A 26,990-nucleotide genomic window follows, 5' to 3' on the forward strand; every position below is an offset into this window, starting at 1 on the left:
CATTAAAGAGGCAGCAGTTGTACCTCCAGTTACATTTGTAAAAACCAGGTACTGTGTATTACCCTAAAAGTAAAAAAAAAACCCAGCTGCACCAGTAGACATTTGCAATTTCACCACTTCCAGAAAAAAACATGCACGTATCAAGGAAAGTTTTTCTTTTAACCTGTGACTTGATCAACCAGAATCCGTGAGGTGATGATGCGCCCATATTGTGAGAATAACTGCTCTAATTCTTTCTGGGTCATGGTTTTGGGAAGGCCGCTGACATACAAGTTGGCATCCCGGATGGATGCTGAACTTGGACGGGCATATGACACCTAGGGAGAGAAAAGGACACGAGTGTTAGTGAGCTAAAGCCACCCCTGGCATTTTGGATAATGTTCTGTTCTTTCACAACCCATAACCCTGCGGTTCAGACAGTACCTGCTCTGCAAAACCAACAGAGCCAGGGAAGGCTGGAGGAACAAAGGAAGAGCTACAGAGACCTTAAAAACAGACACGATGGCTCTTGAAGCGCAGTCACAAAATAACTATTGTTCAGAGGTGGATTAATGTGCAACTTCCCACGCATGGCTTTCTAAATTTGCCCCCCTGGGTGTGTGGATGATTTGCTGTAGCCAACCTCATGCTCTGAAGTTCCTGCATGTTTTTTTCTTTTTCCCCCTCCAAGTGTCTGAAACAGATCAGGTTATTTGCGGAGTGATCTTTTGTGCTCTCTCTCTTTTGTGTTTGCATCCTGAGCTGGCAAGATCTGTTCTGGATGAACAGTAAAGTACTGGTGAAATTAGACTAAATGAACATCTGCTCAGGGAGCTGTATACTGACACTCATTGTCGGATCTGCAATTTATCACGAGAAGTTCCCTTGCATTATAAAGCCCAGAACCAGACCATAAAATATTATGGCCAAGCAAACAAGAAAATCTAGCTGTGGCACTGCATGTATGCTGTTGGAAAATTACTAATTCAAGACTCTTAACTGCTCTTCTACCTATGAATCAGATTTATAATTATAATAGGTGCATAAAAAGCCTTCTGCACTTTTAAAATAACACATACATTTAGAATACACACATTTAACATCATAAAACCTAAAGCCTAATGGCAAATATTCAGCACAGATCATGAATTACTCCGTAGCACATCTGAAACAGCACTGGAATCAAACCTGAATATTCTGCACTTCATTTTGATTTATTTCAGTATAAACAGATCAGTACTCTCCTGCATTATGTTYTAAAATGTGTCTTGAAAGGAAGTGGGGGGGTTCCCATCACAAATACAATACATTTAGCAACTGTCTTCCCCTCTTCCTGAGCCTCAGCCTGAACACAGATGATGTCAAATGGATGTCTRTGTGTTTTATGTGTCAAAGAGTTGTCTTTATGCGCTCCACACCTAAAAATAGATGTTGACTCAACACAGAAAATTATGTTAATGACTAATATTTGCTTCCACAATCTTCTCTGCATAATAGCAGGCAAACTCTAAAGATTCTAGATTTTAAGGTTTTTGCAATTTCTTTTTAACTTACATGTTTGTACATAACCTTTTAAATCTTAACATTTACAGAGAAGGCTGGAGAGAGGAGGTGGGAAAATTTAGGGAAAGAAATCCGAAATAGAAGTTAGATAAAACATTTGCATCAATGGATGCAAGCTCAGGCACGCAGCACAGAGGAGCAGACATGAGGGGCAGAGAAACCTCCAGGGACCAAAAGGATATTGGGGTGGAATTACTTTGTGCCACAGCCCATGAGCTCCTGACAGGGTGCAGCATTTCCATYGCTCCAGTGCTGGTCCTGAGCACCCCTCTGATGCTGCAGGATCAGAACACACATGGACAGCACCACTCGGTTTTATGTAACAAAGCTCAGCCCAGGCCCTTGGGGACACCAGGGATAATCACATGGTGTTAACACCTACAGCTTGGGCTGGTGCTGGGGCATTTGGAAAAACAGACTCTTGCTCCCCACTCTGCAAATRCCTTACCTTGAGAGGGCACTGGAAGGGTTCAGGCACCTACAGTTTAACCTACTTTAGGAATAACAGTTTAAAAAACACTTAAGAGCCTCTCTAGAGCRAAGGTAGGGATCTTATCTATTCCTCAAAACTGAGAACTGCAAAATGAATAAAGTTCCTGGGAAAACAGCCAGGGGTTTCCTTTGGGTTTCTCACTCTGGCACATTCATTAGCCAAATGCCACRTTACAGGGAGGATGAAAAGTACTGGGATATGCAAAAAACACTACTTCCCAGAGCAATGAGTGCCTGACATTTTTTATATATACACATTTCTACTCATAGAAGGCTCTGCTCTCGTGGGCCTTGCATGCAGGCAGAGGGAAGGAGAGGCTGCTCACACTCCCAACCCTCCACTCCCAGCACGTGTGAACACCTATCGCTGCTCAGGTCTAGTTTTTATTTCCTCCCGCAATCAAACATTCAGGCTGCAGGGGAGCCTGAGCCAAAGAAAGAAGCTGCCAAAAGCAACTCAGCCGTCTTTAATATCAAGGAGAAAAGGTTGCGAGCTGAATGGACTCAAGGCTAGTAATGTCAATTATTTATCTGCTTTTGAATCTTTTTCATCTTCCCTCTGAGGTCAGCCAATGACAAATCGATCGGTTAGAGTGTGCCATCCTGCTTTCAAGCTATTATTCAGTTAGTGCTGAGGACGGGATGTCTTCCCGTGTGTGAGCTATCAAAGGAAGAAATCGCCCACCCTGACCCTCCATCACACCAGAAGCTCCTTATGCTGCGTGAGTTAAAATGGGAGCAAAAACCAGCTCCCATTTTATCGCTGCAAACCGCAAAGCGCTGGGTGAGGACGCTGCATTAATTCTTTATATTCACACTTAAAAATGATCTTTTTTTTCCTTCCTTTGCTCACGGCAGTGTTAGCACCCTGTAATGAAACAGAGCATTGAAAAAGAAAAGGATATGGAATCCTAGGCATCACAAAGAATTCAAATAATGAGCYGGAGAACACCAAACTGCTGCTTGACCCAGGCATTTCTCAGCATTAAAATGTTTGTCCGCTCCTACGACGGTTGAAGGTCGAACCATGGTGTTGGATTTCACTGCCTAAGATCATTCAGGAACTCTGTGGTCAAATTTGCAAGGAGGATAATAAAATATTGTACAATTCATTTTATGGCTTGCTGGCCTCAGATGTTAGTTTCTATTAATACATATATACTAACTGTGGAAAAAAAACATTTACTAGGACACTTTTCATCTGACATTGAGCATTAGCCTGCGTAAGGGCTTCTCTTCATAACAAACAGCCATCTCCAGATCCTGCACCACTGTCTCCCAACACTACTGCAGCATCACAAGGTCCAGCATTTCATATCTTCCATGGCAAAGCACATTTTTGTTCAGGTGCACAGAAAATATCTCCAAGTTCAAGTAATTATCTTTCKTATTGATTTCCTACCTGTTTTCCCATATAGAACACTTTTTGAAGAATTTCTAACCTCAAAACTCTTCAGAACATAAATTGAAGCTGTCTGGCCTTTCCAAGCCAGAGCCCACAGCAAAGGCACCCAGAGGCATGAACGCATCCCATTTGTTTTATGGAACAAGGAACAGCAGCCATCTGAACACTGACACTTAACCACTTTGCTGCTGCTGGCAGAGAAGCCTTCAGCTCCTCTCCTAATCTTGGACTTCTAGAACATCAAATCCATTTCTAGAAGCCTCCTTACAAAATTTAACTCCAGTCTGCTCTTAAGAGAAACTGCACCATCCTTCCCTGGAATGATGAGCTCTGCCAGCAGAGCTACCCTGCCCTGGGCATATCTAAGCAGCAACCAAGCAGCTCACCTTGCACACACCAACCTTCTCTGAGATGTGCTCTGCTCTCCATCCCCCGTACCTCACCTGGAGAATGGGAAACCAGGAGCCTTAAATCGGGGTGCCCTGCGTGGCACCACAGGCACCCAAGGACCACCCATGGCACCTGCAGTCCCTGGGACACCTCTCCAGCCACAAGCAGCTAAAGTGCAGCCAGTGTTAAGTGACTCCCTGGGCAGCTTTCATGAAGTTTGTGCAACATTCAAAAATACCAGACTCTTTACTGACCTTAATACAGAGACTCTGCTTTGTCTTTGCATGACACTCTCCGAGATACAGGATTTCTCGTATGATTTTTGGGGTGAGTCACTTGGCTTTTTTCTGCCTGAAGTCCAGTTTAAAATGGGGACAACCCACACTCACTGTCCCTTATCTCACTGGTACAAATCAGAACTGCTTTAACACAACTGCTCAAAAAGCCTCACACATGTAATGCAATATTTGCATGCAAATAAGCACAACCTCACTTGTTTAAAGCACATAAAGAATTAGAAGTAAAATCTGCTTAGCACCAGTGAACAGGCTMTGGCAGAAAGAGCCATTTCCCCACAGCTACTTCCAGATCCTTGTCTATGTCCTAATTTTGTGCAAAACCAGATTTGTCACCCTCTTGTGACAGCTGCATGCTTTGTCAGAACAAGCAAATGCAAAAGCCCTCTGGTCCAGAGGCTGAAGACCAGGATCTGGAATATTTTCACATCTGATGCTTGCACTGCTTTGTCCTCTCTTTCCTAAGCCCTTGGCTGGGGGATGGACTGGAGTGACAATGCACTTTACTGTTGAGCGATTCAATGCCATTTTACAGACATTAATTATAATTGCAGGTACAACGGTCTATCCCATCATTTCAGGAAAGACATCCATAGGTAATAACCTAGGAACACTCTGGCTGTATTAAGAGCAAGGCTAAGAGAAATAATTGCTCTGGCTCTGTGGAGTGAAAAGGACTCAGTGGCAAAACTGCAGCAGTAAAAAGAGAAATGGCGATTAAGGGAAGATGCATGAAATTAGGAGGGAAAGGCTCTCTGGCACCTGCTGAAAGCAGCAGAGCCAAATCTGAACCTTCAAACACAGCACTAGAAGGTTCTCTGAGCAGCAGCCTCAATGCAGGCACAAAGGATGGAGAAGGGTTTGGTAACAAGCACAGCAAAGTCCAAAGGGTTACACTGACAGAGGCCCCTAGACAGTGAAACAGGAGTCAATGTAGTTGAGGCTTTGCGGGTCTGCAGCATCTTTAAATWTTATCGTCCGAGGCTTTGTGCTGGGGAGCAGCAGCCAGAGCAGCTGACCCCTCTTGGACCATAAGAGAGAACAAGCAGTCACCTCAATGTTAGAAGGACCCGTAAAAGAGCTACATCCCAAATCTGCAGCCTGTAATGTGAATTTTCAGGGAAGAAAAACAAGGGGGTCCAAAGACACTTGAGCATGCAAATCCCTCTCTGCTGCTGTCCAACACATGCAGCTACTCCCAGCACCTTCCAAACCCCTGACTGCCCATCTCCTCCTTGCAGAGCATCCAAGCTCTCCTGTGCCTTGCCCTGATCTCTCTGCCACACAATGTCCCATTTCTCCACTGGGACCTGTGGAGGATGCTGCAGGCAGGGTCCAGCAGGCTCAGGGGCCCTGGGGAGGCTCGGGAAGAACACACTTGGAAACCACAGGAATTCTGGCCAAGCGCTGCACCAAGGGCACCCAACACCAGAGCTCTGCTGCCATCACTGTCAGCAATCCAGCCCTGTCTGGCTGCAACCCAAATTGTGCTGAACTGCCCCCACATCCCCCAAGGAGCTGGGATGGGGTGCAGGAGATGCAGGTCTCTATCCCACCACTCCCTGCTGCAATTCCTGCTCCCTCCCCATGCTTCCTGCGCCTCCTCCTCCGCCGAGCACGGCTGGAAGGCAATCTTTTTGACAAATGACTTTGTAGGACAGAGAAGTATGAGGCTGCTGTTATTTGGTTACCCTACAGTGACAGGATGGTTTGTAGTTTTGYGGACAATTACAAGAATTAACATGGACAGATTTAGAGCCCGAGTTTTGTGGAAATAGCTGGCATTTTGAAAAATGCCAGAGAAACCAAGATAAATAGGAAGATCTTTCAGCAGTAATGTTACTACTTTATTTTCAGCAAATGCAGGATTACTTTCTCCCACAGTCTTATTTGCTGTGTTTTAAATTAGGACCATCCAGACCTATCGATCGAAACAGGAGAGTAAAGCAGAAATATAGAATTCCATGCTATTTATTCAATTTAACTAAAAATTAAAATAACTAGAAAAAGCCTCTGAGCACAGCGGAATGAACCGTTTGGTATTTTACCATCTGATAGATTTGATGGATCTAAAACCTGGAGGTTATCAAGGGCTAAGAGAACCCAGATTCCTTCTCCCCTTTCTGGGGACATCTCCCTTTGCTCCAGCAGTGTCACAGCGTGTACCTGCTCCTGTGAGGGAAGGAAGAAGCAAACCTATTTCTCAGGCAACACAGAAAAGAGAAGAGAGGGGTGCACAAAACTTCACTTCAGGGGGTCACTGGCTCTTTTTAGATTTCAAACTTCCTTTCAAAACTGTTCTGCCCTTGTTCCAGTGAAGCCAGGTCACCTGAATCCCCAAGTAAATTGTAAAACACTTCCTTCGCATCCTTTCAGGCGTTGTCCTTTATTCAGGGCAAAGCAGCAGTTTAAACAATCTGTACCCCATGCATCACACATCTTATTTTCCTTCTGATATTTGATGCAACTGAATTGCTAGGCAATCTTCAACAGCAGCAGTGACCTTTCATATGCTTTTATGGATGGGCAAATTTAATTTCTAAAAATAGATTCAATTTCTGGAATATATATTTATTTCAACACACACTGTCTCTTCCCTCACTCTAAACTGTTTTTCAGAATTATGTCAAGCTTTAGCTGTAAAAATGAAGTGAAGCTTTTCTCCCCCACAAGAAGATGCTGCTGCTGTGAAATGGCGTAAATAAAATATACACTATGATCAGTTGAGGAGGAACAAAATGTGTATAACCTATTACCACCAAACACAAYGCTTCCTCCAATGCTTTTCCCAAACAGATATTCTGTAAATCGTCACCTCTCAACTTTGACTTGAAAGGGCATCATTGACTTAAATAAAATGCACATAAATATTTTAGCTGCTAGAGTGAAAAGGGATTATTTATCATAACAATGACAGAATAAAAAGAACATTTCTTCAGTTATTTTAGYCCACACATCAGAGCCGACTGTGCCTGGCTGTTCTGCTGATCCTGCTATAAAGCCAGCTCCTCCTGTGACTGCATGGCTGTTTTGCAAGGCATCAAGAGAGAGAGAACATTAAGCTGCCACAAAAATGCTACAGAAGTGAAAAGGACAGCATTTGGGGCCACATGCATAAAATATGCATATTATTTTTAAACAGGAATTAAGCCTTGTGGGGTCAGAAAATGAGTGCAAATACAACTCCCCAGAGCCACCTCATGCTCAGCGTAAGTGCAAGGAACAGCAGAGCCCACGACACAGATGGGACACAGCCAGCAGGACCACAGTGACCTTGGCAAGCAGAAGTAATTTGCCACTGTAAAAAGGCTTTCACAGATTATTCATTTCAACTTTCTTGCCATCAAAACAACTTCGAAAAGGCAGCCAGAGAAATGCTACCTGCGGGGCTGCAGCTAACCCAACAGACATGGGCAGAGGGCAAGGTTCAGCCCATCCATCAGTAAGAYATTTACAGATTCATTCTGGGGCAAAAAACAAAGCCATGTTCATGAAGAAAGCAGAAAACAAAGTAGTGTGCAGTACTTTTCCAGCTCAGTGTTATTCTAGTCAATATTTTTTAGCCTACAAAACTATGTGCCACCAAATTCCCTTCTAGATGTTCTCTCTCTCTCGATTTTTKTAACGCACCAACAGCACATTTTTAGTAACTGCAAAGGGCATCTGTAGCTAAAGTAATCAGGTCTGATAATTAAATATAGTAATTCCACAAGTTTAAATACTTCAACCTTAAAAAGAATGACAGTGAGATGCGGTAAAGTGGCGTGTGGGGACAACAGAGAAGCGAGGGGGTTCAGTGGAGCTGAGTTTCTAATCACCYTGCAACCCTTTGGAAACCAGTGATACCTCCAGCAACACAAATGCCACTGGCAGCACTAAACACACCTGATTCACCCCTCAGCAGTACCAGGGAAACAGACCTAATTTATCAACRTTTCCAGAAGTGACATGGAATTAAAAATTGAAAAAAAAAAAAACCAAAAAACAATGAGGTAAAGTGATGGCATGCGATTCTGCAACGAATAAATTGGGTTGGAAACTGCTGATTGCATGCCCCTGTTGCCAAAACTTGGCTATTGGGCTCAAAGGCTCCCTTGGGTTGGTTTTAGGCAACTGCATAAAACCAATTTTACTTAAAAAAGAAAGAAAACCTACATTTCCTCCCAGTTATTGAAGAACTTATGTAGCTCCTGTGCATGTAGATGGATCTAATCTCTTTGCTTATTACTAAATTTTAATAGCATTCAAAAGTCCCCCCAAAATATCCTTTATTCTACAAAAGTCAACAAGCTATTAATAAGCATGAAAACCCCAAAACCACAAAAGTCACTGATTTTCTAAAATTTATACTGTATTAAAAAACATTCCATGAAGATTTTGCATGGGAAGATCCTAGATAACCAGTCTTACTACAAATGATAAAGAAAGGCAGAACAGTTTAATTTTGCATGTGAGAAATGTGTAATAATAATTGATGTCAGTTGCAATTTCTGGAGGCCTTTTTGTAAATGCAAGTTTCCTGTAACCTTGAAATATTATGAATGCAATACCATTGCTTTGGTTCACGAAAAAAGAAAAACAGAGGCAAARCAACAGAGGTACTTAGGGACAAGAAATGCAGTACTTTAAGGCTGAATAATGTTCAAAATATACATATGCTGTATGAAAAACTGATTCAGATTTTTCAAGTTCTACTGAGTTTTTACTAAGTATTTTCAAAATATTCTTTTCCCCGATAATGTGCCTTTAAAAGCAATTTGGAGAGCAACTTCTCACTGTGAGTGGAAACTGCTGAGTCCAAGCCTGCATTTCCACCTGCAGCAGTTGATAAGATGAAGATTTTGCTGCCTTGCCTTACATATTCCTGTAAGTGTTTCCATTTAACTCTACAGAACCATGCTGTGAGCATTTTGATGTACGGCCCACGTACGTATCTGTGGGATGGAATCTGGAAGGTCTAAGGRAGGTTTGGAAGCAGCAAATCTGTGCACCTACTCTGCCACTTTCATAACCCTCAGCTCAGCATTTCTGCTCTTCACTGATCAAACGGATTGGGGGAAAACTTGCTTGAAACAATCCTCAGAGATTCTGGTGCATCCAACAAATATTTTTGTTTTAGGGAATGCCATTTTGTCCAAACCACAATCTTCGGCAAGAATGTCAAAATTACAGTACTGACCACACTATCTTTTATGCAAGATAAAAGATCACTGACATTACTTGTACCAATATTCGCTAAYGTAAAAATTCTATTTTTACATTCTTTAGCATTTTTAGCTTTGAAATACAAATTAACCACAGAAGAAAAATTAAGAAAATGGTGCAAATCAAACGCCAGCATTCAAAAATGATCAAAGCAGTTTCAGATAATTTGAATCTGATCTGCTGTTTGTCCCCTTCAATTTTTTGAGTCACATCCCTTAAGCTGTATTATTTGTCAGAATTTGGGATGWGGAAATCTTCTGTAAGCTGTTTCAGAACAGCTTCATCAGCCATGCAGCAAAAACTATGACAGTGTAGAAGCTTGCTTTTCTTGTGAGACCACTAAAGAAGGTCATTGAATAACTAATGGTCTATTACAACAATGAAATAAGAGACTTCAGTGGGAAGCCTCCAGCTTTTAAAATAATAAATCAAATTAAGGATGTGGAAATTGAGAGAATTTTTTTTTTTAGAATGACATTCTAACTTGTGAGAAACACGCTTTCTGCACCTGATAACAACAGGAGTGTCACTGAAAGGGAACTTTGTGCCAAAGTATTTCCCATTAAAACATAAGGAAGTATGYAACCTGTGAAGATACCATCACGTATTTCACCTGTTTATGGATAATGGTATTACTYTGGCTATTTTATTCTACATTTAAGACTCACTGTCATGCTTTTGCTCTCCCCTCCCTTTAACAATAGCAGCAATTTTGGAGCAGAGAGATTTCATCTTCTGCATGTCCACTCATTGCTCTGAGGAGGAGCTTGTTAACCCCCTTAYAATGGAGAATAAAACAGTGATGAAAGTGCCAGAAACAGTCATGACTACCTTCTCCCCTTCCTGAATTAAGCAAAAGGCATTTTATATTGTCTTACCTTTATGGTTTTGGTCTGGAGTCTGAGTCCATTTAAAGTGTTAATGGCTTTCTCTGCATCCTTTGGATCAATGTAGTTAACGAATCCATACCCTAAACTCTGCCCTGTTGAAACACAAGAAACAAAGGAAAAAAGGGCTCAGTATTTTTCAGCACAGGAACAACTTAGAGTGGGAGCACAATTTTCTTACACTGTTCACTTCATCCCTGCTTTCCCTTATGGCCTCTATGCTGTTCTTTACCATTTCTTTATCTCCTTACTACAGGGGAGCCATTATAAATTGAAATTGCTGCTCTGAAGATCCTACTGTAAGAACGAGAGGCAGCAACCCCTCACCCTGCCTTCCCCAGGAGTTTACTGAAAAGCATGGATGAGGCTTGACAGCGACAGAATTGTGTAACAGTTTAGTGCTGAGCTCCTAATATAACTGGCTGACCTGTCAGTAACGAGGCCACCTCTTAAAAATAAATAAAACACACATATAATTTTGCTGTTTATAAACAAACTTCTAAGTATTTAAACCACAAAATTAAGAAAACGGCATTTTTACACTAACCTCGAAGGGGCTGAGGAACAGGAAAAGCACCTTTATATCTCATCGAGCTGCTAGTAACTAGGAGAAGGGACAGCCCAAATTGCAGGCGGGTGAGGGAGCGTGTTAAAGCTCTGCTCCCAGTATGGGAGATGAGAGCTAAGCCAAGCAGCCCAAAAACTGCTGCTGTGCACGGGAGGGCAGAGCCCACCACCACAGCCAAAAACATTTCAGCAGCTTCTGTCACTCCAGCCAGAGCWGGACAGGCGTTTCCAGCAGAGAGAAACCCGGTTAATACCTGGGATAAGCGACACAGGGCTGGAGAGGCCGTGCTGGCAGCACCACAGGGATCACGGACACGAACAGGGCTGAGGGGCTGCACAGGGCACAGAGAACTCTCTCCACAGGGATATTCTCCCAATTCTCCAGCAGCAGCTTTGCAGCAGCGATTCTATTAATGCAGCGTGACAGACGGCCTCTTCCAGATCCCTTCCTTYGAGCACCCGACTGAACTTATTTTGCATGTTTGGAAAACACAGATTTTTTTTTTTTGTTAGGGTACATGAACTTAGAAACGCAATCACATTTGGAGAATCAGGGAGGTGAAAGGTTCTGTATTCCAACCACGCTCCTTCTCACACACCCATCAGTGTATCTGGAGCACARCAAGCCAAAAACCACCTGTCCCTCRGCGCTAATGTGCAGGGGATCAAAACGCTCCTGCTCGCAGGCAGTGAGAAAGGAAACATGTGAAAATCCCTCCCGAGGAGAGGAACGGCGTTTGTGGAGATTTCTATCCACGGGAGCAGCAAGCAGCGACCCAGCTCCTGCTCCCCAGGAGGAAGGGGAGCTTGGGAAGGCAGCTGCACACCAAGTGCCTTGATGTCCCCTGGAGGCACGGATCCTGCCTCCCAGCACAAAGCTTTGTTTCTTTGTCTCCTGGACTACAAAAAAGCATCTGTGTGTTTCTCAAAGTCAGACGCCACCAAAAATACTGCGTTTGCTGTAACACAAATACAGGGAGCGCTTCTGTCTTACGAAATCAGATCAAAGCCCTAAAAGCTGCTAACTATGCAATGGAAGACTTTAAAAATCCATGGAAACACTGCAGTTCATGCCTGAAATGCCCACATGCAGGCATAAGGATAAGAAATGGCTGTTTTAACATACAATGCAGCCAGGAAGCAATTCCATCCCATCAATTTAACTTCAGGAAAAAAATATAAAAACATACTCGGTCTTCCTGGAGAGCTGAACTAATCTCAACAAAAATATCCTTACCCAAGTTACATGACATTAACCAAGAATGACCTGAAGTCTGGCTGAGCACGAAGCCTGGAGCAGAAATACTGTAGAGATACTTTCCCTGCCATGCCTCTGCTTGCCTGAGGTATTTTATACAGCCCCAATCCCTGTGCCTCTGAACATATCAAACCTTGAATACATTTAATCCCAAACAATCCTAGGAAGARGAAAGCCATTTTCTAGGAAACAAACCTCTTTTTTTGGGGGGGGGAAGGAGAATTAAGGATCAGAACACATACAACCTGTGTTTGTATCTCTTTTTTACCAATTAATCGTCTTTGGATTTCAGAGGTACATGGAGAACAGGATGAGCTGACCTGAGCCCTTGGGGTTACGGTTGCATTCTGGGCTTCCATGTCCAGCCACTGCTATTCCCAGGGCACACAGACTGACCAACCTCTACAATGTATACACTGTTTTCCAACAATCTCCCATAGAARGATTTTCACTTCTGTAAGTACTTGCATAAGAGAGACCATAGACAGCAAACCCACAGACAGCACCAGCAGTAGAGAAGGGGAATCAGTGGCAATACAAGAAAAGAATGAGATCACTATTGCACAGAATCTTTTTCTGAGTCTCCCAGTAACATTCAAGTTATTTAGATATCATCTCTCATTCTTAGTACCAACTGGAAATGGATAAATATATTTTCTCCCAGGTGAAGGACAACATACCAACACAAAGCTRGTCTTGTCTGCATGCAGGACTGCAGAACCTGGCTTAAAGAGAACTATTACACTGTCACATCATTTTTCTTTTGAATAACAYGTCTGCAAAACACAATTTCTTCTTGTTAGTGAAGATACTCCTGAAGATGGATAAATACATGAAATTTTTAACAGGATTGTAGGCCCGTTACTCAAACTATTGGTTATGAATTCCCATCCTAGACACAAATTGCCATATTAGCTGAACTATATTCTCACAAAATGGGTGAATAGTTTTGAGCACTGAATTTCTGTTAATTCAGTAAATACCCCTTTTATTTTAAAAACTCTCAAACTCCACACTCTTCACAGCCCACTGAAATCTTGKTGCAGTTGATCCCATCAGTGAATTCCTGCTGTTGCTTTCAGACATAGACCTCACTGGACCAGTGAAGATCAAGGGAGAAACCCTTCCGATTAAGAGGTTTCCACTCCAGGTGTGTATTTTGTTTGGTTACTTTGTATTTTCAACCACTCTCTCCTAAATATTATCATGTATTTGAAGAYTGACACAAACGCCCCAGTCTCAAACGGAAAAGAACTCAGACAAAAAAAATAATAAGCTTTATCATGACTGTGCCAAGCACCATAAAGTTTTACTGTCCCACACACTTACTRTTAAGAAGCCAAAAACATTTATACATGCAGCTAAAAATGTTATTTTCAAATTCCTCTCAAGTGCAATATACCTTATGTCAGATAAAACAAGAGCCTAGATATGAAAGAACTAAGAACTGTTAGARGTAAAGAAAGGAAAGGATTTGTTCCAGAATACAGTCAACAGTATGAACTTCCCTATTTTCTTCATCATGTGCTGTTATTGCATGTACTCCAAAAGGGTAACACTTCTTTGGACACAATCTGGCAGCACAAAGCAAGCAGCTGGACCTCTCAGTGGGATCCCACACAGACACTGTAGTTCATTCCCATGCTACACTTCCCAGGAACAGCACCGTAAATAGTAAATATTTTCTGTGATTTGGAATCCAATAGTTCATCACATGCTGTGATTCAGTAGGTCAGGCAAGAGATATTTCTAGATGATCCTAAAACAACACCTTGTTATCTCGCTATTCCCACTGCTCTTTCCGAATGTTTTATCTAGCAGAGAAAATGTACAGTGGACCTCCTAGAATCTGGTAAGGAACAGGACTAAAAAGTGAGCAGTAACAGGGTTAGAAGTTATCAAGGACTCGACAGTCTTTAAAAAAAAAAACAAAAAACAGGAGGCAAAGCCAAGCCCAAGCTGGTAATGTACATGTCCTGCATTTTAGAAAGTTTCATTTCAGAGCTGAAAATCAAGCTCATGAGAAAGAAGATGGGAAAAAGAAAGAAGAATCAATTTATCCTGTATCATTTACCCATATATATGTAAAAAAGGCAACGCCAAAGACCCGTACRTTCCTTTACTTCCTCTGTAAGCCAGACTGCTTTGGCCAATTCTATATTTATATTAAGAGGTAAAGAGAAAACTCATGGAAAAAAAAATCCTGTAAGTCTGAACAGAAATGTCATAGAAAAATTTAAAAAAAAAAAATCATAAAATCCCTCTGGCTAGTAAAGGTTGGAATAACAATAGAATTTTTCTTTTTTAGATTACAGAACAGAGATCCCTCCAACACTCATCCTGACTCACCAGGAGATGCTAATAGTAACAGTACGGATACAACAGACATTATGTACACCTGAAGAAATATCTGAAGTACTAACTAGTAACCCAGGTGAATGCTAAACAGGAGCTCCTAAAATTATGTAATTTAAATAAGATGATCTGGATTACTTGCAGAGAAAAGGCTCCAAAAAAAGGRGGCTAATGGCTCTCTTGTGATCAACAAATTCCAGGAGCCTGCAGGAAAGAATTCTGCACTAAAATTCAAMAAGAGAGGGCTGAATGACCCAAGTAATTACAGGTCCAGCAGTCTAATGCCAAGCAAGGCAAAATTACGGAATATTCAATACTGGTCTCTAATAATAAAGAATTAGTGAGGGGTAATAAAATCAATGTCAATCAAATTAAGTCTATGGAAAATAGATTCTGTCAAACTAAACTGACAACCTTCTTGATGAGATTACAAGTTTGACCTATAAATTTTAAGAATGCCATTAAATCAACATTGATATACTTGGTCTTCTCTAAAGGACTTGATTTGGTACTGCTTATTAATTGACTAAAACAAAATTAACATGGCACACATTAAATGGATTAAAAAAAGCCAATAGATCTCTTACTGGGAACTGTGAACAGGAAATCACCGAAGGATGCTTTCCTACAGGTCTGTCTCAGGAAACAGATCTTGGCCCTAAATTGTTTATTTCCACCAGTAAGTGGAAAAAACCCAAACTCCTTGCTCAGGAAAACTGACTGCAGAAAGACAGGAGGAGGGGAGGATAAGCAGGAAGAGGACAGAGGCAAGATGCAAATCAATTTAAGTTCCTCAGTAAACCACATTTACTGGTTCCTCAGTAAACCACATTTAATTACATTTAGATAGCACAAACACTATATCCTGACAAACCAAATGAAGACACAGGCCACACCAGGCCTGCAACACTGACAAAAGGTTAAAACAATAAAAGCCACACAGTCAAAAAAACAAAGAAAAATTGTTGCCTCTGATCTACCTGTGCTTTGCTGAGGAGGAGCCCAGTCCTGGAATTTGTGCTCCCAGCAAGACATTGGTGTCTTGGGGATGGTGCCATGAGATAAGTCTACAGAACAGAGGAACTACTTCCACTGAGGTAAGGGGGTCAATCTGCCTACCCAACCAAAAACTTTAAAATGGACCTAAACACTAGTGCATTAGTATTCACCTGAAGTATAAATTTGTTTACCAACATCTGTCCATGGAGTTATGTTCCCAAGCCCCACTGATTATCAAGTGAAACCAGACCAAAAACAAGACAGCAAATGCTGTTTTCCTGCGGAAGCCATTTGCTGTGTTTGACATTGAAGGTAACATTAAAGTACCTACCAACCATTTTGTCAGTTCTTCTACCACTGGAAATTCTGAAAGCTTGATTTCTTTTTTTCTGAAAGCTATGCTCTAGCTCAAGCAGAAATTAATCCAGGGAACGTTTTGGCAAGATGAGTTAAGTGCTCTATAATCTCTTCTACTCTGAAGCTCTACAAATACACTGTTCCTGCTGGTTGTATGAAGAACAATCATTGCCACGAGCAAAGCAGAAGCCAACTACTTTCTCAAAAAGTCTGATGCCTTCCTATTACAGGAAACTATTCTAATAGCAACTCAGAGAGGAGAACAACTTTTAATTGCCCACCTGTGACCAGGTAAGTTTAAAAAATGGTTAGAAAGATCCTTTTTATTTGGAAATAAATTACTGTGGAATRGAATGTCACATTAAAGGACTCCGGTCTCTGCTATGAGCAGTCACTCATGAGAACAAGCACAGAATAGGACAGCAGCGATCCAAACTGCCTTAAATTGTGGTTTTGTTGTCCCCTGCCCAAATGTAAAACCTAATTAAAGCTGCCCTCCTGACAGCCGTAACGCGAGCGCGCCAGCGAGTGCCGATGCTTCCCTGACACAATCCCTCCGTTCGGAAGTAGGGCACGTCTGACAGCTCATCTCGCATCAGCCAGGCAGGAGCCGTCAGACACTCACAGCCCTCAGTCACTCTGGCTTTGGGACCCAAAGATAAATAATGCTCACCACRGCTTCTCCAAACCTCCCCAGCTCCCTCTGTGCCTGCTCTGTTCTCAGCAAAGTTTAGGGGAAAAAAAAAGGTCATAGCTTGAGCGTCTCGCTACCGCAAAAGCTCAGTGCAACCTGCTGTCCACCTGTGGCTCTTTCAAGCAAACCTGAACACCCTTTTTCACTTTCTTGGTGTTCCTCAAGCTTGAATTGTTTGTAATAAATAGCACCTATGGGTGGCTGGCAGGGAAATTGGTTACTCTTGCCTAGAAGACAAAGCAAAGAGATTTCTGACACTGAAGGCAAGCCCTATCCAGCTGGCAGGCCCATTTCAGAACAGCGCTCTGTGTGCCTTCAAATCATTTCCAAAGTGTTTTAAACATTGCTGGGATGAAAAGGAATGATTGCAACTCATATGAAAAGCGATATGAAGTAGAGGCTTTTGGAGAAGGTTACATAAATACCCTTGAGAAGRCATATTCATAATGTACAAAGAGGGTCAAGTGAAATGACTTTCATTTTTTTTTTCTTGTTGTTTCCACACGACAGTTACCAACAAATAGAGCTGTTCACCTAAAAAAGGAGGTAAACTATGCAGAGAAAATTCAGATCAAGGGAAAATGAGATCTGATCATGAGACTAGTTCAAAACCTGCTCCTTGCCTGATGTTTTTTTTATTCTGGTAATGTCAGTCTCATTCATCCTCCACCTCTTCACCAAGGAGAATCACCTGCTGTCACCCCAGCAATGCACACTGCTGTCTCAGGAGAAACAAACCAGGAGAAGCATCTTCTGCACACWCTGCTCCTAGGACCAAACAATTAAGCTAAGGCTGTCACTGTCACAATTCACTGCAACCTCACCATGAAGGGTAACTTGTTCTGTGCTTAGTGCAGCTCATAGCACAGCACCCGTTTAGACTATAGCTTATTTACAATACAGCCTCATATTTGTCCAAGCAGGATTAATTTAATACATATTGTAGATGAAGAGCAAGAAAGCATTCTTMCCTTATCACACTAACTCTCACCTTTGCAAGAATTTAGGGAAAAATGCACAATCTTTCTCAAAGCAAAACCAAGACAAGCAGAATAATAAATCACTTGGTTGCTGCCTTTGGCAGGAAGGTGACCGGGTACAAGCTTTGTCTGGGAAATTTCCATCATTTTACTAGACTTGGGGTGCTGGGGTGCCTTTGCTAGTTCTTTTGAGAAGATCCCACTTGTCCATTAGAAAAAGTCAGCTGTATTTAAATGCAATCCAGCCTAGAGCCCCAGATATACTGTGATGCTACTGCACACCCAGAATGAAGAACCATGACTTGCCCTCAGTTCAAAACAGCCATTAGCAAAATCTAAGTTCAATACATTCTTAAGGTAYCACTGGAGAGCTACAGCAGGTTCCAGACTAACATTGAAATGCACTTTAACAGTTCCCCTCCTAAGGAACATGCTCACTGTTTCACAAAAAGTAAAAAAGTAAAGCTAACCCCAAACCTCTAGGAAAAACCCTGTATGTTCCACAGCTAGAGCATGGCAAAGGCTACATAGTGACAGCAAGTTCCTCAGGTGGGACAAGATCCCTCAAGCAAGCTTTTCCCCAAGGCATCAGAGCCCAGACACCCAAATAGCCCTCCCCACCAGGTACCTGCACAGATAAAATTCCTACCACTGCATTAATCCTGGCAATGCCACAGAGACTCAGATAAAAGCTCATTCAYGCAGGAGACAGGCCTTTTTTGGGGAGCTCGAGGGGAGACATGAGTTGCACAATGAGGTCCCACRGGAGCCCTACGCACACAGGATTTAATAAACTCCAGTCCAAGTGGAAGGGGCTTCTTCCCACCAGGCCTTCTCCAACAGAGACRCTGCTACGTGATTAAAAAATCCCCCAAAGGAAGCCCTTGCAAACAGTGTGCTACATCCCACGTAAAACTCTCCCTCGGGGAGAGGATAAGAGAGGGAAAATGAACCAGACATACAGACACCACTCACTCAATTTTAATATCTGAATGGGAAGTGCCAGATACCATGACAACAAGCCTAGAAAAATAAAAGGGGAATAAAAAGAAGCATTGCCCAAAATGTGAAASAAATCCTAAAAATGTAGCTAGAGCAAATGATTAGTGCTGGTGAGGTAACTGCAAGGCCAGGACCTCCACATTCTTTGGATGGGAACCACCTGGACCTGGATGCAGTGACATCAAAAACAAGGCAAGACTCCACAAATACATCTGCAAGTTCCCCACAACAAAAAACATTCATCCAGCACCTTGAATTAGAAAGCTTGGTTTTGCCAAGCAGTGCCAAAGGAGATTACACGAGTTTTGTCCTCTTCCATGCGTTTTGACAAATCTCTTAATGCAAGACAGTGTAATCTAATGTCCTTGATTTTCAGAGATGGCAATGCAGTAGCAGTTCTTATGTAAATTAAACACCAATTGACAGCAGCTGCCATTCCTCAAAATGGGATCCAGTAATTGTTTTCACTCSAGAATGGCCCCATATATCCACTCAGAACACAGAAGAAAATGGGGTATGCTTTGACAGCCCGCTGCTGCCCAGTGCCACCAGATCCTTCTGAAAAACCTACTCCCACAGAAACTTCAAGAGGATTTCCAAACCCATGCGAGTACCCCGTTTTATACGTGACCATACCAGCAATGTAAGACATCTGCTCTTACAAATCATGCCTTACGGTCTCCTAAAGGCTTCTATCATTTCAGATGTTTTGCACCTCACCTGAAACAAGGCTTTGCTCTTACCTGCACACTACAGAGCTCAAGCAAGCGAGCTGTGCCTCTGCTGTGCTTGAGGACCCGGACTAATCTGCATGCAAAGCTTAAGTGGCAGTTTGAGACAGATGCTGCTGACTTGGCTGGAGTCTTCTGCGGTTCCCATTACCATAGCATGGAAGCATTTTATCTCTGAAACGCACCTTTCCTTGCAAACACCACTGAGGAAAGCACTTTTATTCCTATTCTGGAGGAGAGAAACTGAAAGGCATCACGATTTCCAGGGTGAACTTGGACAGAGTAACACAGYCACTAAAACAGGGAGCTGAAACTGCAGCTCTAAGACTGGAACCTTATCATAGGCCCATTGAGAGTTGTGCTGGGCTTGAGATATCTTGTAAACAACACACACATTTCATGCTCTGTAGAATATATTATCCTCATTTTCCTTTTTTGTTTGCTTGCTTTTATCAAGTTTCTTTAAATGCAAAACTGGATTTTCAGCATGGGTGTGTTCGTACTACTGCAAGCAACTGATTAAGTAGGTTTTGAAAAGCTACTGCTCCTGACATACACAAGACAAGTGAGTTCCATTTCTGAACAAATATTTGGATTCTGCTCCCCTCAGTTGACATCTCTTGCTTCCCTTCTTTTCATCTTCTCCTCCCCCTTCCTTCAAGGAGCACACAGCCTCTGAATTAGCAGCTGTTCCGAGAAGAGCAAGGCTGCACTCCTCCCCGCTTTGTCCCAGAACAGAACAGGGACTGTACTATAAAAATCCAGTGTTCTGGGGACAGGCATGAATGGACAAGAAACAGCCATGACTTGTCTATCCTGAACAGTAAATTCAATGCTGAAGAGACAACTTAAGCACAAGAATGCGGATATTAGAAACAAACAGGCTAAGTGAAAACAAGTTTCAGTAAGAAAAAAATGAAAACAAACAGAAAAAACCCTGAAAGACGTATCAACACATAAAAATCATTATCAGCACTGTGGAAAAAAAAATACAGAACAGGAATTAAAAGAGCCACTGCAATACATTAAGTACACAATACACTGTGGGAAGCCATTCTCATCCCAAATAGGGGATGTCACGTTGGGGAGGAAGGACACAGCATCACTGGACAAGCAGTACAGAAAGAATGGTAAAGACCACACAATTACAACAAGGAATGTGTATACCAAAGTCAAGGAAGGCAAATTACTGCAGTGACCAGGTTTTTAAACTGAGACCTATGGCTTGAGAGTGACTTAAAATACAAGCTTAGAAGTGTGGTGTTAAAACACTGAAGTATGGTATCCTTTGATTAAACTGTGACTRAAAGGAGATACAAAAGCCTATAGCTATTTCAAGTGAGTAAAGACTATGACTGGAGATGAAATATCAAAAAAGTGTTCTATATCTTTTTGACTCATGAAAAAAGATGAAATTAAGAGAGGGTAGAAGGAATCACATAGTCTGAAACCAGAGAGAAAAGGCACTCCAAGAGCATGAACCAGCAGGTCACAGAAGTGGTGTATGCTTCATTACAGCAGATGTATCTTCCCTCCTGCATATCATCCCAAATGCTGGCACTTCTGAAATTTAGATGAAAGTAGAATGCAACTAAAAATTTAATACTGAACAATGGAGCAGAAACTGAAGGCAATCCAAAAGAAGCAGTGATTATTCAACCAAAGGAKTAAGTTTGGATCACAGCATGCCCATACTGTGCCACATGCAGTTTTGGTGCAAATGTACCAAACTTGTATGAAAAACGGCAATGTCAGACACCCAAAGCTTATGGGAAATCCTCTAGAAAATKATGGCAGTGAGTGGTAGAAGAAAGGCAGAAGGACAGGACAGGGAAGAGCCTGCACACAGAATAATGCTCCTACTCTCATGAGGGTCAGAGAACGGCACCAGCTGAGTGGAGTCTTGACTCAACAAAAATCTTGGTTCATGGGCTAGAGATTTTTTTTTAAAAGGCCAAGAACATACTCTGAATAAGAAGCATGCACGCAGAGGAACTGGGAAAGACAACGCCAAGACACAAACCCAGTGCATCTTCAAAACTGGAATAATTTAATGTAGAAAKAGAGGCAGTAATGCTTCCAGTCTACAGGAAACAGCAGAGAAACAAAACTGGAGAAAAACAAAGAGTTTGTTTTGCAAAACAAGAATATTAAATAGGACATTATACTGGAGCAGCAATATCTGAAACCTAGTTGACTGCAAATTCAAAAAGCCCAGATAATTTTGTCATTAAATAATTTAATTCAGCAACATTTAAGGTTTTGTACCTCAGCCTCTGTCCAACAACAAAAAACAAAAGCCACAACAATACTAACAAATTTCACAGTAATTCGGAACAATGACTCTCAATACCTGCTCTGTCTCATCAACAGCCCACTAATTAAACTCTGAGCTCTACTAACCATTTTTTCCAAYGCACAGAGGAAAGCAATTTATTACAGACCGGAATACAAAATTTAATATTAACAACACAACTCGTGACTGCAGCATTTTTAATCTGATCAGCAGAAACATAAATCAAAGCTGCAACCTGACAGCTAAGAAGGTTAATCTGTAATAGTTTGATTTACGTAGATTACTTTACACAGCATCTGGAAAGATGCTGAGAAAGGTAAAGCCAATTTATTATATTCCAGAACATGCTACCTATAAAAATTTTGCTACCCACTGATGTATAGACTGCAGGGAGCCTCTCCATGAATTTGTTTCAGCTTTAGGACAGAACTTGCAAGAATTTTAAAACAAGAACAGTAAATTAAATATGTTTCAAATGTTTATAATATTCCTTTTAGGTACCTGCAGGAAACAGAAGTAATGAAAACTACTTCAGGGAGAAAATATTATGACTTTATTGTGTGCACCTACTACTTAGTTCTATCACATATTCTTGATAATTTTCTTGGGAAGAATATTAGCATGAATATGCTACTCAGTAAATTTTCTCCAGCATAAAAACCCTGTTCTTTTCAAGGTGGCAGATTTAATCTCYGTCAGCTAACACTTTCTCCTACAATATTACCTGCGTGTTTGGCACTGGATGTGCCATAGACTGATACCATTGTTGGCTGACCACCAGTAAAACCAGGACAATTTCTGTGATACACAACTTTATAAGAGGCTTTTCACAATATTAAACAGGTAGGTGGTAAACAGAGGAAAAGGTAAACATTTTTCCTTGTTTCCAGTTTGGCAAAATACCTAACCWGGAGCAAGCGAGCACCACAATCCTACCAACAAACAAAATCAAGGTACACAAGAGCAGCTATTCCAATTAAGTTAAAAGCATAAGGGAAAAATATGTTACCAGTCAAGCTCCCAAGCTGTTCATGTTTGGGGCTGGTTTTTGGTTTTATTTTTTTTAGTTAAGACAAAGCAGCTTCCAGAGGAGAAAAATGTTTAAAGAAACAAAGAATTGGGCAAAGATAYGCTCTGGTAAATAGAAATGACACAGATACAGAAAGTAGGAGAACAGAGGAGTCTAAAAAAGGAACTGCTGGAGAATACTTCTTGTTACATGTCCTATCTTCTCATGCCCTACCTACCGTCCTCACAGCAGGGAGAGTCAATACACCCCCTCCATTCCAGCCAACAGCTTCCTAAGGAAGGACGAGGCAGCCTCATTTTTGGGGCCTTGAATTCTGCAGCAAGAGGAAGGAAGCCTGTTGATACCTAACTTAAGGTGCTTCCAAATGTGTGTGAGCACAATTATCTGAACAGGGCAGCAGGGAGATTAGAGCTTGTACTGCAGGAACAGCAGCCCCTCTAGTACAGGAACAATTAATCACSCTGGCAATGCTGCCATTTGTTTGCTTGCAGGTGAGTATGACACAGCTTTTTGTCCATCTGGTTTTGCAACGCCCCTTAAAAACCATCTATCTGGAAAAAAAAACCCAAAACCAGTCTGGGCTCTTGAGAATAAAAACAATAAAAAWGTTCTGTTTTATTCCCCCTGAAGCTGATATATTCCACTGATTAAACAGATGCTGAGAGAGTCATAAGAACAGCAGTACTGTATCACAGCCTGGTCCAATATCCTACCTCCAGCAGCACCTGCAAGTCAGTAACTYGCACTCAAATTCCTTGCAGGTGTTGCTGCTTGTCCTTGCTAAATCAGTGATGGATTCTGCTCAGGAACAATGAGAAGAGCAGCTACATCCAACAATGCCCAGCAGTGAGTMAGCCAAAGCAGAGCCAGTGAGTAAAGCCAAAGAAATGGACTTGGGACTCCAGGGCYATCATGCTTTCTTCCCCTCTCCTCTCTTTACAGAAATAGAATTTCACAGGGATGAGAGAGACCACAAGATTGTGGCATCACAGAAGTGGGGAACATGCCMCCTGAGAAAAACCTCTTAATCGACACAGAGAGATGCAGAAATGCAAAAAAAACCTCAGGCTGTACCACAAACAGTTTGAAAAGCCAGAGGCTGCAGTACCCTATCAATGATCATTCCAGGAATGAAGCACAGRACATGAAGAGAATGCTGATGAAATCCAGAGATTTGCTGGCAAAGACTGTGCATCAGAGCAACTTGCAATAGCCCAATTCCCGAGATGCTTATCTGTGCTGACTGTAAGCACGGGACTGCCAGCAAGCTGCACACAAAGGCTGGTTGGACTCCCAATTCAGGCAGCAAGAGAGACTGCGCTTTAAGCTGGAGAAAAGAGGTGGTGAACGGTGCTAAGGGTGCAGAAACTTCCCTCTCCATATATCCTTGTGCAGAATAGCAAAATAAGAAGTTAAAATTTAACTGTAGGTCAGTTTAAGATGATGGCCTAAGCTTCCAGGCAGTGGGATTGAACCTTTGAAGTCTTCTGGGAGCAAAGGAGAAAAAATAGACTTAAGACCTCACAAGACCTCCATGCAGTAGATATGCCACAAGGAACTTTGCCCTCTACAAATGATGAATAGATAGAAAACAGGCTGGCTTGATCTTGTAAATGGGTTCAACTGTGCTCAAGTCACAGTTAGAATAACTCAAAAAGCAAAAACCTGAAGGATGTGCTCCGAGTAGATGGAACCTGAATGACTACTTTGATCAGTTTAGGGACTGCACATAGACTGAAGGAGCAGAAAACTGAGGACAGAGGGAATGCTGAAGACATTCACACTCCCAGGAGCAGCAAATCCCAATACTGCTCTGAAGGTCTCAGGTTGACCATTCCCAGARGCCAAGATGAAGATCACCTCAGCAGAACACTTTTGGCTGCAGAGAACACAAAATGCTTGCCAGTGGAAGTCAAGCCATGACAGATCAGCTCTGCAAGACAGAATGGGCAAGGACTCCCTGACTCACCGATTCTGAGAATCAGCTACTGCAGGCAGGTCAAGCAACCCTRTCATGAGTTTACTCAATGCCATCTGAAAGTCAAGAAGAAACTCCAAATGCAGTGTTGGTGAAAACAGCCTTGTGAAAAGAGAGAGCAAGAGGCAGATCACTTTCCAAACMATCTGAACTGGTTTTACACAGGTCACTTCTCTTCCTGGACATGTTGTGTAGCAAGAGCACAGGGCAGGCAAGGTGACAGCCACAGTACAGCCATGCTGCTCATGGGTGTGGCTGAAGAACAGAACTCCTTGAGCAGCAGAGAATGGAGAAATGCTGGAAAAGTCAGCCTTGGAGTCCTGACAGGTACCTGGATGTGCTGCCCCAAAGGACCCTAACTCAGCTGGAAGGGAGTGCCTCACTAGTGGCTGACAGTCTATTGCTTTCCTCCCCTTTCCTCCTCGGGCTAAAGGGAAAGAAAAGAAAAACAGTTACAGAGAGAAGCAGCTATGCACAGTGCTTGGGTCTGGACTTCTGCAGGAGAGGGCAGAACGAGCCAAAAATGACAGGAATCGTTGAAAGTGAAGGGTGGAGTGCCATCAGGAGAGGGTTCCACCAGAGTRGTTGCACTGGCTGTTCCCTGATAGACAGCTACAGTCAACACAAGATGAAAAAAAAAGTCTGAGTAGAAGGTCAGCAGCCACACTGGAAAGCCTCCTAAATAACCTTCTATCTGGAAGTCATGGTTTCAGAGGTGTAGGCGTGCTTGTGCTGTTGAGGAAAACCACACTGCTAATCCTTCCACACTGGACTTGATGGGAAGATGATGGCATTTACTCAGACCAAGAACCAAAAACTGAAGAATACGCTAAATCTGCRTTAGAGGCATTTAATACACTTCAGAAGCAACCCAGGATTGCAACTGGTGAAGTTAATTAGAAAGCTCTTCTGTAGCACAAGGGTCACGCCTGCTTGCTTTCTGCCCATTTGCCCYAACACTCATCTCAAMTGCTTTTTTCCAATAATCATGAAAYCAAAATTCTTTTGTTCGCCGTCACAGAGCCTGCACCAGGCGACTGCAGAGAAGTGATAAAGAAAATGAKGGATGCTAATTTGACCGTTTTCCTCAGCGCTCAGCAGACATCAAACCACACAAAAAAAAACATTTGAGAGATCCAGCACTGACACACTTGCTACCACTTCTCTGTCTCCTCCCCCACAGTGCTAAGTTCAGATACTTAATGCAAATGTTCATTAAAATAATCAATATTTGGGGATTGTCTTGAATCTGCAGCCCTTAAAATAGGATATGCAACATGGAAATTACGTTTATCTCTGCTCAAGAACAGAATATACTTCAGGAAATAAGCTATAAAAATAACCAGGCTATGAAATTAAGATCAATTTATCAAAGGTCTTTAATAACATTCAGAGCCATATATTTAGTCCTTTAAAAATAATTCCAGACTTCAAATTTAAAAGACTCTGAAACATGTCTGGTTTTCCATATMTTTTAATATTTTATTCTCTGCATAAAATGAAAAAATAAAATATACTCTGTATTCCATCCAATTAGCAAAAAGAATTTTTTTCTTTTCGATTCTGAACTATGATATTTTAGATTTCTGCTTCTCTGGGCACTTGATTTTCAGCTGCAGTAATACTACTCTGACCACTGTTCCCTCATTGCATTTTGACTACACATTCAACACAACTTCCATACAAATCTCCTTTCCCTAATAAATACAGTGAGGCCAACGTACAGTCACTTCCTGAAAAACCTAAGGCAATTCACTTAATTTGGTATTATTTTTTCAGACAAAAGGACCCTAGCTGAGTACTCCGCTACATAAATATTTTTCCTATTTCAGCAAATTCCAAGCCTTTTGCTTTCAAGGAAGTCAAATGCAAGAACTCCACTGCTGCTTACAGAGGTTCCCTATACAACCAATTTGTGGGGCACTACTAAATATGGCCTCTAAATGCAATCATGCCAAATGCCAGAATTATTTATTCAATTTATTGTGAACACCACAGTACAAAAGCTTTTTATTTTTCCTGTTCTGAAGGATTTTATTAATTTTCCTCTTCTGCCAGAGCAAAGAAACTGCTGTTAACACTCAGTCCAGGACAACAAGATGTGTGCCAAATAAATGATCGGAGATGAGGGACTAGTTACCACCTCTACACGGGTAATTACCAAAAACCCCTTCCAAATCAACAAGGGAATAAACTACCTCTACAAGGTATTTTTCTGCTAAAYCCTGTTATTAGGTGGACTTACGCCATGAGGCATGAGTGTTTACATACTTTCTAAAGAGTTTATAAGTCTTATCTARCATAATCCCTGCATTCTATAATCCTATCTGTTTAATGTATTTTAAGTGGGGAAAACTGCTGGAACCAGTAGTAWCTCAAAATGGAAGGCACTTTCAAAGCACAATCAGTGAATTGGACATCGAATGCTGAAGTAATTCAGTCTCAGATTAGGCTTTCATCTCTGATCAGATACAATGAAACCCAGCATTAGGGTAAGCTGTATTTATCTGCATATGGATCATTTTT

The 26,990-nt window shown here is 41.9% G+C and overlaps 1 protein-coding gene across 1 annotated transcript in view; it reads right to left on the reverse strand.

Annotated features, from left to right (window-relative positions):
- ELAVL4 (ELAV like RNA binding protein 4) overlaps positions 1-26,990 on the reverse strand; it is a 60,411-nt gene that overhangs the window by 9,288 nt on the left and 24,133 nt on the right. Inside the window, exons 3-4 of the mRNA XM_057367064.1 lie at positions 10,209-10,312; positions 164-317 (exon numbers count right to left, since the gene is read on the reverse strand). Of these exons, the coding sequence (XP_057223047.1) occupies positions 164-317; positions 10,209-10,312 (258 nt within the window). The remainder of the gene's footprint in view (positions 1-163; positions 318-10,208; positions 10,313-26,990) is intronic.

The sequence above is a fragment of the Malurus melanocephalus genome, unplaced genomic scaffold (assembly GCF_030028575.1).
Source record: "Malurus melanocephalus ecotype Western Australia unplaced genomic scaffold, MMel_1.1 scaffold_74, whole genome shotgun sequence".
Lineage (NCBI taxonomy): Eukaryota > Metazoa > Chordata > Aves > Passeriformes > Maluridae > Malurus > Malurus melanocephalus.